General features: G+C 36.8%; 1 protein-coding gene across 1 annotated transcript in view; it reads right to left on the reverse strand.

Annotated features, from left to right (window-relative positions):
• The window catches only part of PHTF2 (putative homeodomain transcription factor 2), a 50,054-nt gene that overhangs the window by 16,863 nt on the left and 14,941 nt on the right, over positions 1-18,250 (reverse strand). The window contains exons 3-8 of the mRNA XM_010150196.1: positions 16,574-16,643; positions 13,866-14,024; positions 9,521-9,686; positions 8,666-8,830; positions 3,647-3,848; positions 1,561-1,719 (exon numbers count right to left, since the gene is read on the reverse strand). Coding sequence (XP_010148498.1) covers positions 1,561-1,719; positions 3,647-3,848; positions 8,666-8,830; positions 9,521-9,686; positions 13,866-14,024; positions 16,574-16,643 — 921 coding nt within the window. The remainder of the gene's footprint in view (positions 1-1,560; positions 1,720-3,646; positions 3,849-8,665; positions 8,831-9,520; positions 9,687-13,865; positions 14,025-16,573; positions 16,644-18,250) is intronic.

Raw genomic sequence — 18,250 nt, forward strand, 5'->3', positions numbered from 1 at the left:
TTTCCTTTTCTTTTACAAAATAAGAGATAATATCAATGCAGGAGTAAGAACTTTTTTTTTAAATACATATTATTTATAGAAGGCAGCCACTAGTGGATACCACTGAGTCCTGAAGTTAATGAATTAAAAACACTAAAGAAGCATGCTCAAACAGCAATTAAGCTGAGAAGTAAACATGAAGATAAAAGAAAACGTAGGACAGAGTTAAAAGTATATCCACTGACTTCACTAATTTTATTTTTTTTTAATACAAAGAAAGCTTTCACAGATTTGCAAACTATTGTTCAATTTCCTTTGTAATCATGTGGGGGAGGCGAGTTGGTAACAACAAAGAATGGCTTCCTATTGCATGGCATCACTCATAAGTAAACGGGGAACAAGTGTTAAGTGTTACTGCCAAAGCTACACATGGGGCAAATTTAGTCTCCTCAGTTTCTGAAGATAACCTACACAATCTTCCCTACCTCTGAAGCACCCTGTGCAAGAGAAAATACATTTAAGAAGGAAAAAAAATCTACTTTAATCGTGTCTTTCTCTTTCCTCCTGTACAACACTACCAGATGCACAAGTACACAGTCAAGAGACATCTTCTGTAATATGAAACAAACAGTTCGAAGTATCGACCTGTTCAGTTATGCTAAACCAAACATGAATAAGGTATTAAATACTCTAATCAATTAGTCTTCTGAATCTTTTTAACCAAAGTCTGTGAAAAATAAATGAAAGAATAGAAGAGAAAATTATCTAGTATTTTATGCAAAGCATTGACTTCAAGGCTTTGCAATTGTTAGAAAAATCAATATCTGAACGCTTCTAAGGAGACATTTCTTACATCATATAGAAAGCTCTGCCTATTAAACCCATTTGTAAGTGAACTTGTATCAGAACTGAAATTACTCTTTACACTCCTTTCTCATAGTCCTAGTGAAGAAATGGCAATACAGCCTTTTAAAAAATGTTCTGTGTACCATGTTTAGTTGCATACCATTATTAAAAAAAAGAATAATTTCCCTAAAAGTATAAATAAAGATAACATATCGCTTTCTCTTTCAATGTCTGAGTCCTCATAATTAAAGACTCTGCTAATATGAAATCTATTAATTCCCCTCTTCTAAGCTATGATGTCATCACCTCTCTTGAAATGTTAATATTTTTATGCATTAACAATTTTGTTGAGATTTCATGGCAATATTTTAAATAACTGTTTCAATAAACACAAGGGAATTAAACCCCAGGAGGTAAAGTCAGACTTCTCCACAAGAAGGCTTTGGATTCACTAATCCAAAATACTAAGTAAATTAAGAGAAACAGCAGCACTAGCATGATGAAAATTTGCATATTTTTGGCATAAACAGCCAACTGCTGTTTCTGCAACAAATCAAGTTTCCACAGGAGGTAACTGGTGTCAAAAGACAGCAACAGAATTGGCTATGAGGTGATGTAAGACCTATAGAATCTATTTTAGGTTCCTTACAACAAATTGAAAAATAGCATGAAGCTCAAACCAACTAAATAAAAACTTAACAGTTTACAGAAAAGAAGCAGTAGAAAAGAACATACCTCCAGAGGATAGTGTTTCTTATAATGGTGAGATTTCCTGCTTCGAAGTGTACAATCACTGGAAGTGCGTTCTACATTGCGACGTAAAGAATATCCAGTTTCAGGCCCTTCTTCACTAGAAACTTCATCTGATAAATTTGTCACAGGCCTGTGAGTATCCTAGTGCAATAAACACAGTAAGACATACCCTCATGCTTACTAAGACTTGTTCCCAACTGCTGAAAACAAAGTTCTTTCTGCAACATTATCATCTATGCTTGGTTCAATCAGACATTAATGCATTTCCAATTGTCAAAATTAAACAGTACAGCAGCAATTATAAAATAGAAATTGTAATATCAAAATAAACATTTCGCAGATGATGAAGGGCTAGTTCATATTATACTTAAGAACAGTTCTAACATCTTTATTTTAAATGCAATTTTGTCTAAACCAATCCTACCAAGAAATTCTCAGAGAAAATGTAACCAGAAGATTTTGGAAAAAAAAAAAAATCTATAACAAAACAAACCAACCAAACAAAACCCACTAAAATTATGGTAGTAGACACTGTAACACTGAATTATTAACACATACAGTACAAAGTTAACATTTACCTCCTCTTCCAATGACAAAGTGCTACAGATCGCATGTAGAATACCCACAACATCAATTTATTCTACTTTATATTTCCCTGATTTTAAACTAAAGTAGTCCTTACAGGAACAGAAAGACAAAAGGGCAGCAAAGGATCATTCAGCTGTCAAAAACATTCCTGTATATTCTCATTTATTATGAGATCACCAGATAGGACCCTGTAGTTTCCTTTGGAGTCTTCCTGTCATCAATGAAATGCTAACAGGACAAAAATAGTGAAGCTATTCTCTATGAATACAAGAAATCCTCCCCCACCCCCACAACTCAGATGTCCTTCTCTTTTTCATGATGAAATTTGTTTTCTGAGATGCTTCAAGGTCAGGTCATTTCACTTTTTTAACAGCTGAGCTGCATAGAGAAAGGGACAGTCTGGGATGCCTTCATCTACCACCTTTTGCAGTGGCACCAAAACGTACTGCTTGTCTTTGGAGGAAGAGATGAGAAGGACAGAAGAGGGAAACCTATTCTAGCCACTACAAACTGCTTTAACTTGCTTGGTGAGTACACGCCCACATTAAACACAGACATTTCATACGTTCTATCAAAGAAACTTCAAACTCTTTAAAATTACTTTTTCTTAAATATCCTTCATTGGTGGGATTTCATCAAGAATGCAAAATGCTTGGAATGGATAAAGACAACTGAACCTCAGTGGCTATCACTGCTGAGAAAGTGCATCCTGCAGAGCAAGAGATTGAAGGTTTTGCCCCAAGATGAACCTTCATCACCTCCGTTCTGACTTAATCACATAGATCTGTAAGGGGTTGCTAAACAATTTGGCTATGAAATCCACACAGAATGTCTTTCCTTTATAAATATGTGTACTTGTACGCTTCCATTAAAGTAACCTTTTCCTTTGATGTTATAATGGAAAAACCCTTGCTATGACCGACTACTGATGGTAAATACTACTGAGACAGTCAAGTGTAAGAGCGACAATGGCAGTCAATATATGTTCACATGCCAACGATAAGAGAGCCAGGGAAAACGTTTTGGAAAAGCTATTCCATAGAAAAGCAAGATGAAAATAGGATATCCAGGAGATGCCAAATGCTCAGAACTACCTCAAAATTACAAATTCTCAGTAATCCAAAATTTGTTCCATTTTAGCACAGACACAGACTTGTGCCCAGAATATCAAAGAGGCAGGTCTGGAAAATCCTAGAGATAAAAGACAGCACACAGACTTGTGCACTGAAATACAGAATGGTAAGGAATATTTAGATGTCAGTAAGGATCCTCCTACGAGAAAAAGGAATGGTTAGGAATATGAGGATGAGATAAGAAGACAACATAACTTCTGGCCCCAGGACCCTAAGCCTAATTTCATTTAGAAAATATATTTAAGGGTAAAGTAGATTACAATGCATCAAAATCATCATAAAAATACACCTCATGTATCATTTGACAAATTAATAATCCTGCTTTGAAAGCAACAAAGTGCACTTACTTTGTGATGACTGTGATTGTTGAAAGCATCTCTCACGGTGGCAGTGCTCCACCCTGACTCTTCTGGCTTAATCACTTCGCATCGCCGTTCATGGGCCTGTACACATTCTTCACTGCTTTTACCGGTCTTTTTCCCATCAAGGGACACGTAGCCATTATCAGTCTCAGTGGATTTATCTATTGAGTTTTTTGCTTTCTTAGATCTATATTTGAAATAAATACATGTATTAATGATTCTCTCAAATCTTTTTCCCAGTCTAAATCCTGCTTAATGCTCTCACCCCATGTTTTACTTTTACCATTAAGATGACCACAAGATATTAATATTAACATTGGATGCAGTATTTGTAACTATTTCCTCTTCTAAATAATACCTATTATCTTTTCCTAAAATTGTTTATAAAAGAAACAGTGTCTGAAAGAAAATTATATTATTAGCTACTGAAAGAAGATAAAAGGAAACCTATGCTTTAAAACTAAAACTTCACAGCAACTTTGGCAGTAGAAGAACCACAAGTCTCAAATGTAAATGAGGAAGTTCTCTATTCGATGTTCACAAAAAAAGCAGGTATGCTAGAAGTTTCTTTTAAGTGTTATTAATTCAAAGCAAGTATGCCATTTCCTGAAGCTGCAAACGAACATGCTGTTTCATACTTGGTACACAGGTATTTGTTATCATTGTTTTAAATACCCTCTGCTTATTGACAGCTCTACTAAACAGGTGATTTATCCTTTTCCATATTACCCAGTAACACTCCTGGTAACATGATGTATCTTACAAACACACCAATGAAGCCGGCGTTCAAATCACAAAATAAGGTTACGAATTATGCTTCAGTATTATTAAGACTACTAATATTGATGACTAGTCTTCCATAATGTTCTCTAAACCTCAAGGCCCTCATCTAGTCAACAGACGTAGCAGCAAGAACATGTAATACCAGAAAAAGGCTTTCCCAAAGCAAACACTTGGATGATTACACTTCCAAATTAGAAAGTGTAGCCGATGAAGGAATGAAAAGGAACAGCAGCTTGCTACCTTGTCTTCATTTAAGCTTCTGTATTCTCAAAGTGAATGGGGGGTGGGGGAAATCAGAAACAATTAATATCCTGTATTTATTAGGTTTTGTTTGTTAGATTCTGCGAACAGCTGGGAGGATCAAGTTTCCAGATATTTTTTGTCTTTTTATTAAAACACTAGACATAGGTCACAAAGTTATCAAGAATCCGTGCAATTGATCTTGTGCTCCTACCAGGGAATATGCATTGCCTTTCTCTTCAAGTAAGGCATTCTCCGAGAGGTTGGATTGCACAGCAGGAGATTAAATTCCTCTTTAATATGTACATCAAATGAATCGGGAGAATTGGGATAGTCACCTCACATTCCTCCCAAGATAAGGTATTCCACATATAGAGGGGAGACCTGAACGCAAAAAAAAAATGGCTAGGGGGAGCTGGATAAAATGGTAAAATCCAAAAAGGAGCAATACATCTGTTGGAATACAGACAAAAATCCATAAAATTAAGAGACAATGTTACTAATATGTTTCATGCTTCTTTCCCATCTTTAATCTCCTTCCACCTTCCCTCATCCCCTTCCTGGGAAAAAGCTAACAGTTTTTTTTGTTTTTGAAACGAAGGTAACTGCTGCTTCACTTCTCTTGTAGGAAGCTATAGAACTCACCTACTATTCCCTGATGTATTCCCAAAATTCTTAGTCCACTTTATTTCTGAATGAGTACAAAGCCAGCAGAAACACTTTCTGTAGTTATTACATATTTGCATGAACTATTTTTTATTACAAGCTTACAAAGGTGATGAGACAGCAAGATACTTTAGCATGTGGTTTGCGGTGGAGCAGCAGTTAGTTAGCCTCCTGTTGGCAGATTACCAGTGAGCTAGGTCACATACAGAGTTTTAATTTGCTAGGTCAATTAAGAAGGTCTTCCAAAACATTACTGAAGCTTTGGACAAGAAGGTCAAACTATCAACAGTAAACACAATGGAATGACACAGAAATAAAGTTCTACTATATCATTGTTTAACTAAATTAATGAAGATAAGACAACTGAAGAAAGAGAAAGCTTATCTTACTATTTAATGGGAAAATTTGCTGTTCCACTTTTGGAATAAAGCAAGTATTAGCCTTTCATTGGCAAATCATTCTAAAATAATAAGTTTCAGTAAGCTCAGTTGTGAGCACCAACGATGTAGCACTAATATTACATTATCTGCAATAAGCAGGAACCCAGAGAGGCCAATTTTTAATGCATTAAATATATTTTTGGCACTTCTAAAAAGAATTATTTTTAACAGTGCAATAGGGAATGCAGTTCTCATCACATGCAATGTTGAAGTGCTAAAACTGCAAGACAAATACTAATCTGACATCAAGTCAGGCTTATTTTGAAAAAGAGGTAGCTTGACAGAAGTCTTTGATTTGTTTCTAACATAGAAACCAAAGTTAAAGAATCCCTAAATTTAAGACTAAGCCCAAACCAGAAAAGCAAAATTTCAGCTTAAAATTGGGCTTTCATGCATTAAACTGTGTTAAAAAAAAAAAAAAAAAAACCACACAACATGAACAATACTTCCCTAGCTGACGGAAATGTATAGTTTCCTAGAATTACTATATAAAGTTTATCGACTTTTACAATTTCACGTTAGAATTAAAAATGTAAGACAGGACAACACCATGAATGGTGTTTAAGGTCTTAAATGGTATTCATGGACAACACCATGAATGGTTTTAAGGTCTTAAAAAGCTTGAACATATGCAAAAGCTAAGTCAAGAATGACTTCCAGTCTTATCCATGCATTAGCTATAGAAAACATTAAAGAAGATTTAAATCAAGTTTCTGGAAAACTATAGATTTTCAGTGTCAAATATTCTATCCCCATGTATTTTCATTGGGGTTGATTTAAAAAAAAAAAAACACCCAACCAAAAAAACCCACCTCTCCTCCCTGTACAAGATGCAAAACTTTGAAAGTAGTTACAGTTGTAAGGTTTCCATAATTGGATTAAGGACATACACAGGGCAAAGTCCCAAATCAGTACTACATTCTGCATAAATTACCTATTTGGATATTGCCCTCCTTTCCAGTGAAACTAGTAAATAGTATTTTCTACACTGCCCCTGTGCTGAATTAAAGTTTAGAATTCTATTTTATTAGTCAGACTGAGTTCTGCCATTCAAAAGGACATTTATTGAATACAAAATTCCAGATTACCAATGACATGAGTGTAGGCAAATGGTCTACGTACACAGAGGCCTGCCCTAAAGCAAAGAACATAGTTTCTGAACCATGAATTGAAGACCTGTATTTAAAACTCCAGCAAATGGTATCTCCAGGTCTAATATATGTGAAAAACTGCTGTAAATAAACATTAGTGAGACATTCTAATGTGCTTATCTAAGAGCTTCAAAATATGTCTTAAGAAACAGGATGTCACTGTACAGCTTCCTTGTACTGTTACATAAGATATTCTTCAGCAACACGACCAAGTAGTCAACGTATTCCATGCTGCACTCCTGCTTACTCATTCCCCAGTCCCACTCTGCCATCCCACTGTGCTGACAAAGCTGTTTGCATTACCACAAAAAAATTACAGGAAGAAACAGATCTGCATGATTTCCTGCGGGGGGAAAAAAGATTGTTTTTCAGCCAGATGAGTTCCTAATACAGTTTGTATGGCTCCAGATATACAAACAAATGTGCCTCTGAAATTGAAGAGGTAACATGACTACGGGCTACTTAGAGCATTCTCAAGTCACTCTGTGCTCTTTATCATTTGAGGATACTGTATATACTAAGTAGTCATCACTGAGGCTTAACATTTATATAAATACACACTACCTCTGATTAAATGATTTAAACAAGTCCTTAGAGCAAGTCCCACACAGCCCTTCTCAACTAAAACCATCCTGAGCCCAATATGAGGGAAGGTAAGGGAAAAAACATGGACCTTCCAACACTCCTTGTTTTGCAGATCAATATCTTCAATGAATGGAAAACACTCAAAAGTTTACAAGACTGCACGCTAACCACCCCAGAAAGTAATGCATACAGACCCAAAGAACAGCAGTGGTGTCTATTATTATGACTCAGTTTGTCAAAACCAGCTTAATCTACACAGGAAAGTTAGATGAACTCTCCTCTTGCAATATGTTTAAACATTTTTAAAACTTCTCCCGAGTTTCAACGGGACACTCGCAGAATGTAACATAAGATACGTTGTACCCGTGGTTAAGAGCACATACCACAAGTATGACAGACATGTTAGTGTTGCCATATTTAAGATGCAGCATGCACAACAAAATACCAATGTAATAACTTGCAGTATCCCTTTTCTCAATTTCGTACTATTTTATGAGCATATTTTCTCTTGTTAATAAATGCTGATATAGAGCACTCACTCTGCTGTGTGTATTGCATAACTTGAACACAGGCTGCTACAGGATTTTTCTTTAAAAAAACCTTTTAAATTGCCCAGAGCACTGCATTAGCAGATCGATCATTTGCAAAACAGCTTTGGAATGTAACAGGGTTAGATGTGTCTTCCAATCATTAAAAATGTATATTCGATGTTTATTTATAAACTAAATGATGTGCCTATTTGAATCCTGATGGCTTTTCCTTCATAAAGTGTGATTTGATGAGGGTGGTAAGAGTTCAATAAGCATTCTCTCATAATTAGCAGCTAATGTAATAAAGTAATTTAAGAGTCAAATTTTCTCATTGAGAAACAGAGTTGGTTCATTCCTGATAGCTCACACTGAGTACTCCTACATCAAAATATAATTTAATTAAAAGTTAATTCAATATCTTTTAAATTATTGCTTCAGCCTTTGCAAAGTCAACAAACAACATATTAGTACATGTTCAAATACTGGATGAGTTTACTATTAAGAACAAAAACTAGATCAACAGAAGTTTAATCATTACATCAATGTTTACTTATCCAGAAAAGGGATAGTGCATCTCTAACACATATATAGCCTTGAATAAATACAAACCCTGATAAAAAGAAAGCAGCATGCCAGATATCTCTGAAGACAGCGCCAATACTGCAAGAGGTGCTTGTACCGTAGCTCTGCACTGTTCCCTCCTGTGTGTTATCTGTGGTACTAGAGCCATCTCCTTCCCTATGTACTTCCAAATGTGCTGCTTTCCTTAATTTCCTTCATCAGAAGAGATGAAAATTGGAAGGTAGCTTTATAAGTGCAATCTAGTTCTATAACGTGTTCAGCAGTTCAAGCATGCAAAAACAAGCAAGATTTCAAAATATTTTGTTAAACATATAAAATCAATTTTAAAAACTCTATTTAGTAAAACCAAGCACAACAGTTATTCATTACCATAACACTTAAATCTAAAATACATTTTGTCTCATCAGAGATGATGAGACCTGCAAAATCCACTGCTGCAGGTTTCCCCATTTTAGCGGGACAATTCACTGTAGCAAACCCCACTTAATTAAGTGCTGGAAGACTTGAGTTCTAGCTTCCAATAGCACCTCCTTCAGTTTAGGTTTCCCACAGAGATCATTAGTCAGTACTGCAGAGCTCTAAAACTAAATTTGCAGTAACACAAATATTGTCACTCCACCACTATTTGGACAGAAACTGTTCTGAGGCAAAAATGTCAGATTCAATGCACTAAAATTCAAATAAAACAACGCTTAAGTTAGTCAATGCGTAAAAGTTGCAGAGCACCAATTAAGCACCTATTTTACAGTTTCAGATAAAAATAGAGCATCAATTTCTCATCTCTTGCAAAGCAGAGAGTGTAAATCCCTACACTTTTTTCATGCATGTTCTTTAGAATATTTTAACAATCCTAAATGATAAGTATTTCAACATAGACTATACCTTCTTCTTTTACCCCCTGTGCTGGGAGGTGGCTTAGGAGTTCGTGTTGAAACAATCTGACAATGCACAGTTCCAAGTAGCAACATTAGCCATATCGGCCCAATTACTTCAGTCAGAGGTATATTATGTGGGCTTTGGGCTGTACAGAATAACACTACAGCAGCAACTGGAAAAGAAGGGAAATGAAGTTGACTTCAATATTTGAAATGTCTGAAATGGGCAAGTCGTTATATGGCTTTTTTTAAGAAGAGAAACAGACATATGTAGTCCTTTACCTGCATTTTAAACCAACCTGTGTAATTCTGAGAGGAAGGAATTGCAATGAAATAGGCAGTAATAAAGATCTGAACAGTTGCCTACGGTCTTAATACCCATCTCTTCTTTTACACTTGTGATATTATAGCAATTGGTCAAAAAAGGGCAGCAGAACGAAGGGAGGGAAGCATTCAGAAAGCAAGATCTGTCATAAAACGACTTTAAATTAAGGTGAAACTTCAGTAAGAGACAAAAAGGCAAATGTCATCCTTAAAGCAGCCCAAAAAAATGTAATTCTGTATCACCTATACTGATGAAGCACAGTCCAACAAGTTTGCTGAGCATGGGTCTCCTCAAACAGGAGCAGGTTGTCCAGACAGGTTGCCGTCTCTCCATCCTTGGAGATATTCAAACCCCGGCTGTACCCACACAGCACTGAGCACCCCCTTCTGCCTGACCCTGCTTGGAGCAGGGGTTCGGACTAGATGATCTCCAGAGGCCCCTGCCAACCCCAACTAGCCTGTGATTCTGTGAAACCATACATCTATTTCGACAGTGTGAGGACCAACAGATCAGACTAACCACTCCTTACATTCTCTAGCAGACTGCATTTTAAACTCCATATTCCAGTCACAAGACAAAATTGCCCACATGGACAGACAGTCAGGCGTAAGTGCGACCCGGTATATGTTTCATATATACTGCTGTGTGTATTTTCTAGTAATGAGGAAAGATCAAAGACAAACCATGTAAACCATGAGGTAAATCTAGCTGAAGTGAGCAGGACGCCAACCAGCACTCATGGTAAGAGAAGGGGCACATAACCCTACAACCAGCTTTTCACATCCAACCAACACCCACGCAGCTCTTCTGTACCCAGAGCCCAACCACTTCTGCAACTGAGATGTCTTTACAGGCGTCAGGTCAGTCTAACACACTGTGCAGGCAAGGGGCAGATGGAAGAGGCAATCCTGCTCTTTCCTCTGCTTATTCTATGATCTTACCACCCTGCTTCTATGGCTTCCAGTGCTGTGCTCTGTAAGTCAGCTCAGAGAAACTATCCAGAAAAAACACCCCACAAACTCCAACAAACAATTCTGAAATAGAACAGGGGAATAATTCTCTGAGCCTAACATCCACACATCCCCCGAGAACTTGGTTTTGGTCTTGTACCACCAAGAAGAGAAGGTCTGTAATGCAGACCTACTTATAGGCACAAGAAATACATGGTACCAGTTCTCTACTAAAATTAATTGAAGAAAATACAGCCACATGCAAATTTATGTGCCACATTCGAACACCTAAAACGCATCACATGAAGCCAAGCCTAGCCCAGCAGATACCTGGATGCGAAGTTTTCCATTAAAAAGGGATTAGATGTGGTTTTCATTAAATAATCTTTATCAAGGTAGTCAGTATTAGAAACACGATGAATGTACAAAACAATAGAATTATTTTTGATTGTGGTAATCTATTTCTAATTTCCCATCAGTCTTTTTCCTCAATTAAAGCACAGAAGTCTTACGTAGAAAACATAGGGTTTCTTTTATTACTGGCCTAATTTTTTGCCCTATGAGGTATCTCAGAAAGACAGTATGCATCAACCAGAAATCCAACTTATTAAACAAATAAACAAGAGGTACAGATAGTAAAAAGTACTGATAATACTACCTCTTTCTAAATGAGCTTATCTGAGTTTCTCACACATACAATTAGCATGATAAGGTACAAAGTGTAAATAAGTAGCTAATTTTGACTCTCACCCTACAATTTGAATAAACATGGACTTCTGAGTACACAGAGCTCCACAAATCATAGAATGGTAGAACGTTTTGGGTTGGAAGGGACCTTAAAGATCATCTAACTCCAACCCCATTGCCATGGGCAGGGAATCCATGTAAATCCATGTGAAATGATTTGCAGGAGTAGGCTCCACAAAATAATTTCAAACTTCACTACAAGATTTCATGTGTTACCTAAAAAACATTTAATGAAGCAGAGTGATCTTGAAGAAATTTTCTTCCAGAAGACAGAAATCTGTAGCCTGCAGATGAAGTTTCACAGAGATTTAAAAAATGTTACCAATCTCCTGACCTTTTCAACAGGATGGGAGGGAAACCCAAGAACTTCTTTCTGCACAGCGTGTTAATACGCTGTAGTTCAGATTGTCCTAGAATTGCTCCTACCAACAGCTAGGTCTCAGAACGGAATTTGTCACACCACTTTTAATTATTTCTTTACTTATATATAGTATGTGGACTTGTACTTTTCTAAATCACAATTATTTATTTTGTGAAACAAACATAAATGAAATGATATCACATAGAGCAAAAAGCTGTCTCAAAGAAAGCAACTGTACATTTCAAAGACCAACAAGCATTTATTTTTATAGCACTTAAAGTTTTGAAATACTTGTATTACCAAGTTCCAAAATGCAGACATACATATATATGTATCTCACCAAAATAAACAATCATTGTATCACTACTGAAGTTTCTTGTTTCATACTTAAGAAATACACACTATAATTTCACACTTCATTTTCCTATTAGAATAAAAAAAAACATTTTTAAAGTAAAAATGAGGTAATGCTATGAGCTAAATGGATAAGGAGTCAGAAGAAAAAGGTTTTGCTTTTACATTAATTCATCGACCTGTTCTGTGACCTTGGACAAAACACATTGCTTCTATCACACATTTTGCTAATCACATTTTATACTGAAGGAAACCAGTGCAAATAAAATCTGGAGTTTAAATCTACAGCCAAGGAAAGAATTATTTTCTGTAAACTTACATAAATGCTAGCAAGTATCCTGCTAAAGCTAATCAATTTCAGAGCAATAGTCCCAAGTAATGAGTTGTTAAATCTATAGAAAATACTTCAAAATTTAATAAAATAATTTAACTAAACATATATAAACATATATAAACAAAAATAATTTAACTAAACATATATAAACAAAATAAAGCCAGACGTTTTACATCAGTGTCAGTGAGATTCTGTCATGATGACAGAAAGCCCAAGCTACAACACAAAATTCAGATTCAGGGCAGAAATACGGCCACCAGAATTTGAAGTGGTTTGTTGTCAAATTATCATAATAAATTATTGCCATTTTGGTGTTGTCTTGCTAATTTTGTATGAAATTAATAACTGAGCACACCTTCTGAATAAAATACAAGAAAATCTTAAATGGAAGTGCTAGTATGAACCTTCTGTTCCATTTCTCTTGTACACAGTTCTGATACACTTACTCTTTTGGTGACGTGCACACTGTTAGATACTGACTCACTACATTACATTCTTTCCTTTCTCATTATATGTAACATATAAGAGGAAAATTAAGATAAGCACAAAGTCAGATTAGTAGATCTCAAGACTGAGTATCTCCAAAGTTGTGAATTGTCTTCTCTTAACATGATAGTTATTTAAAGGAGCAATTACTAAGCCTGACAATCTTTCCATGATCTAGGAAATATAATAGTAAGACGCATAGTCTCCCCATTGCTATGGAAAAAATAGCAGAAGAACACAGGACATTAAGACCCCCATTTGCCAGTCACTCAGGAGAATGGCTGAGATCTGACTAAAGCTTAAGTTAGAAGTTCACTGTCTCTGATGTGACAAAGTAACACACAGAGGACAACTGTAAACTAGTCGAACAGATCATCTGACCAGGCCGCATAAGCTGCACGCACCTTGGCAGGTTTGGCTTTGCTTGCTTCTTAATCTGCACAAGTACTAGAAAGACCAAAAGCCAAGACATAATACGCTGCATAAACCAAAGGTTTCTTTGATGTTCCTCAGTCCTGATCTAAGTTACAGTCCTGGAAACCGAATTTACATACAGAGATGACAAACTAACATGTGTGCTAAATGCTGAAGAAAGCCTGTGAGGAAATCCTTAAACCTTCAGTATGCCCCCTCTATTTCTAAAAGAAATGTCAACCAAGAGACTTGCGCTTGGGACTGTTTCTGAAATACTGAAATTAACCTTAACAGCATAAAGTGAACCAAGTGACATACAGCAGCTTCCATATGGTTAAAATAAGCCATTCAGTTGAAGCTGATCCTGTAATCCAACTCTACCTTGAAGAAGGTAAAGAACAAGCAGCCAGAAAAAGATGACCTTCGACGTCACTTGTAGCCACCACCTGTAGAAGAACGGAAAGAAAACAACTCTCACAATTCCTTTGCGGGTCAGAGATGTCCAAGGACTTTCAGGTTTTGCTTTAGCAAAAGCAGATCCTTAAAAAAAAAAAAAAGAGAAGAAATGTTGATATATTTCATTGTTATGGCTAATAATAACTTTAGTTTTTCAATAGCAGAGTGCTTATGATAGTTATTTAAAGGAACAATTATTAACATAATTATTTGAATAAATCTCATACTTCCACCATTTCACTATTTCTTCAAGCCAGAATTTGCAAATTGTTGGTGCCCTCTTGAATGCCATTATAAGGAACTTCTACAAATGCCTAGATTTTGGAATGTGTGAATAAGAAAACATTGCCTTTTCTTACTACATCGAAATTATTTTAAAATAAATTATTAAAAATTATACTGTTTCACTGAGGTATCAGAAACTTGTTATGAAGCAACAGGAACTCATGTGAAAACTCCACATGGCCGTGCAAGCACAGCCAAGCCCTTTCTCAGCCCAGCAAAGGGATGTAAACCATCAACATCTGTAAATTGCTCCAGCCATGTCATTCAGGAAAATGGGGTAAGGTTGAGAAGTAGAGAGGGGTATCTGTCCAACTGGGGACTAGGCGCAGAAGCAGGGAAGGCACACAAAGAATCATTTCTTCACGGACAGGGTAGTGAAGCACTGGAACGGGTTGCCCAGAGAAGCTGTGGATGCCCCATCCCTGGATGTCTTCAAGGCCAGGCTGGATGAGGCTTTGAGCAACCTGGTCTAGTGGAAGGTGTCCCTGCCCGTGGCAGGGGGGTTGGAACTAGATGATCTTTAAGGTCCCTTCCAACCCAAACCATTCTGTGATTCTATGATTTATCTTTGTCTCTCCTCCTGCACCATTTTTCATATCATTCATTCAAATGCCCTTTCTCTCTCATATTCCTCCATTTCTTTTTCTTCCTGCAAATCTTCCTAGCTCCTCTGGCAGCTAGAAAACTGTGTAACATTTACTTAATGGGGGTGTGAGTTAAATTATGCCATGATTACTGCTTGGAAAGGGCAACTACTGTGTGCTACTACACCATCTCCACCTCGTTGACAAGCAGCACGGGCATTAGTGAGCTCCCTGCTGGCACAGGTAAACACTGCCAGTGCTGGAACTACTTTAGTGCCCTCTCAAAACAGCCATGCAGAGAGGTCATTAAATGCTATCCACGTATATCACTTACTGGTGTACTGCTGTTCCTTAATTCCTACAAACATTTCGTTTTCAGTTCTGTTTCTTTACAGGTCAAATGTTATTTGATTTTGTTTCTTTCACTCACATTCCCATTTTTAAAAAGTTATATTGTTAGATGATGTGACATATGCTCGTCTGCACACCCGCAGAGGAGCTCAGAGGCAACGGCAGGAGGGGAAGCCCAAGTAACATCCAACCCGGGTTCTTCTAGACTCATCCCTGGAGCCATCAGCCCGCCGGAGGCTCATGTCCACAAGCCCAGAGCAGGTCAGAGGCTCGAGGGCAGGGGGAACCCAAACCAAAACACCTCCACCAGAAGCCATGGGGAGCAGCTCTCAGATCACCTTTCAGATGAAAATGGGTTGCTGCCCAGGGGCATGGGACTCATTATGGGATGCAGGCAAAAAGGAGCTCTGATTATACAGGATTTCCTGTGGGATTGGTTAGGGAAGAAACCAAGGGTGGGAGAGAAAGGAGGGATTTAGGTGATTTGGGGAGGAAAAAGTGTGGGGAAATGGAGGGGTGAAGGGATAAAAAGGACTGGTAAATAGTGTAAATAGCTGCCTGACCAGCACAGTGTGTACCCTCTTCCTATTAAATTCCTCTAACCCTCTGGTGAAGGGGCCTGGGAGCAAGGGGGTGAGCGGGTCTCTACAGGCCAGCTCTGGGTGCGGGGGGGCCTGTGTATCTCTGAGGGCAAGAGCACAGGGAGTGCTTCGGTTAATTCGAGACTGATTTCAAAAAGCACTACCTGGAATTGATTCTGGAGACCGAGCTGGCTGCTGGGCTCATGGGAAAAAAAAAAAAAGCTAAATAATATTTTCCCTAGTCTTCACGAGGCAAGAGTAAAATTAATTATAAAAATAAATTAAGACTAAATAAAGACACTTTGAAAAGTCTCATATCATTTGACCTTCTGTTGCTGTTCTGATATTTAAAACAGGCAAGAAATATTCAAGGCCCATACAATTTTTTCTCTCCAGAAATTTCAACATAACCTTTCCTCTAGATGTCAGAAGATTTGGAAGAAGTGTGAATGCATGGCAATAGGAGATTTCCAAACTAATACCTACAAAACTTTGATCCATGACAACCCACACGTTTCTTTTTTTCAAAAGCTAAATCTATACAAAAATATTTAAATCGAGTTTTTAAGCCTTCAGTTTAATCTAGAGGTCATCTTTTAGCACTATTACCTGTCTGTCAACTTTGGAGTTATGTAGGGTTGTTTCTTCGGTTTTTGTTTGAGTTTTTTGGTTGTTGGGTTGGTTAGTTGGGGGGGGGAAGGGGGGATGTTTGGTGCGTTTTTTTAGTTTTGTTTTTTTCTTTTTATACTTACTAATACGCTCTTGTTACAAGACACAGGGTGGCAGTTATTTTGATACTGAGAAATTCAGCTTTTTCTATCTCAGAACCTACCTCTTACAAGATCAACATCTATGAGGTCTGGTTTCACATGTCCCGTTTTCTTTGGTTTGTTTCTCAAACCCTGCAAGAGGCAAATACTATCAAAACACATGCATGGAGATGACTGACATTATGAAAAAAACTGTCGATGTGGCCAGTAATTGTATTTAGACTACATTGCTACTGAAAATTCAGACAAATATGTCAACTTCATAGATTTAAACTACTATAAAATAAACATTCCAAAGAACAAGGCACAACAAACGCCTTTTCCACATTTTACAATCTAAACCAAGCCCAACCAATTACTGACCTGTTAGGTAATTTTTCAAATGTAGTTAAGCACTGAGCACTCATCTCCCATGGCTTGGGATTATGCAGACAACATATGCACACACTTGCAAGAATTAGTAATACATTTATATCTGGTTCTCAGAACTTTTGCAACAAATTACTTCCCTGAATCTCCTTCCTCCTTAGTTATCTAACTGAACTTCACAAAATGCTTACATTGCAACTCCTTAATTCCAAACTTAGATAGCAAATCGTGTTGTAATGCAAGAGCCACTAATCAGCAAGTTCCACTGTCAGAAATCCAAATTGTACAAAAGTATTGAACTTTTCTTAATAAGCGAATATAGAATAGTCTATTAAAAACAGGTGGGGGGAACCCCACACAACAGGAAAGCAGCAGCAAAAAAAGCAAGCATATTTTGTCTTTTAGAAACAGCATCTTCCTTCGGTGACAAGCCAAACTATCTTGCAAAGCTTTGTTTTCAATGTCAAAATGTGATGCTCTACTCTCAGATCTCAGAACCAGTTGTGAGCTTATTCTGGTCCATTTAGATTAGGCTCTTGGTCACGTTACCCAGTAATGATTCCACAGAGTACAATTCATAGTGAATAAAATACAATATTTCAAAAAATATTTTAAGTACAAATAGAATTATAATGAAAGTGTTTTAATGGTTTTCGTTCAGAAAGCAGCTGAATACACTTATGAACTGTAAATTTCCACCATTGTCATATTTCATCCACATGTAAAAACATTTACTACTAAAGATATGTTTAAATTTAAATACTACTTAAATGAAATTAAATTCAGATGAAAGCATAAAAATGAAGTTATCAATGAGAGAAAGATCAGTGAAATCTGGTAATGTTACTCTTCATAAGAACAGTATCAAGCAAATTGTTCAACTAGGTGGAGTGCAGCTCAATATCTAAATTCTCACATCAACTAGATTTATTTTTCATGCCAAAATAAAAAGAAGAAAGAAAACTCAAACTGTTCACAATAAGCAGATACATAGTCATCACCTGCTGTGTCTATTAGAAAAATGAGAGTTTGCTTGAAACAAAACAAAATTAATCATAGAACTGAAACACGGATAGGACAAAAAGTGCTCTGAACGTGACAGAGAAATCTAGCTGTGTCGTAGACTTAAGCACTGCAGAGAGGTTAACATGCAAGAGTTTTATAGAACTGCAGTCTCAAAACTGCAGTAATTTTATGTGGAATGAGAAAACAAGCCCATAATTAGAACTGGAAATTTTAATTCTAGAACCAGCTACAGATTCTTGTGAAATCTTGCAAAAGTGAGTTACTCTATTTCATAAAAATATCTAAACCTTAAAAATAAAATGCTAAACAACGTAATTTTCAAATGTACTACTCCTTCTGGGTCC

Source organism: Eurypyga helias, unplaced genomic scaffold (assembly GCF_000690775.1).
Source record: "Eurypyga helias isolate BGI_N326 unplaced genomic scaffold, ASM69077v1 scaffold16764, whole genome shotgun sequence".
NCBI classification, from domain to species: domain Eukaryota; kingdom Metazoa; phylum Chordata; class Aves; order Eurypygiformes; family Eurypygidae; genus Eurypyga; species Eurypyga helias.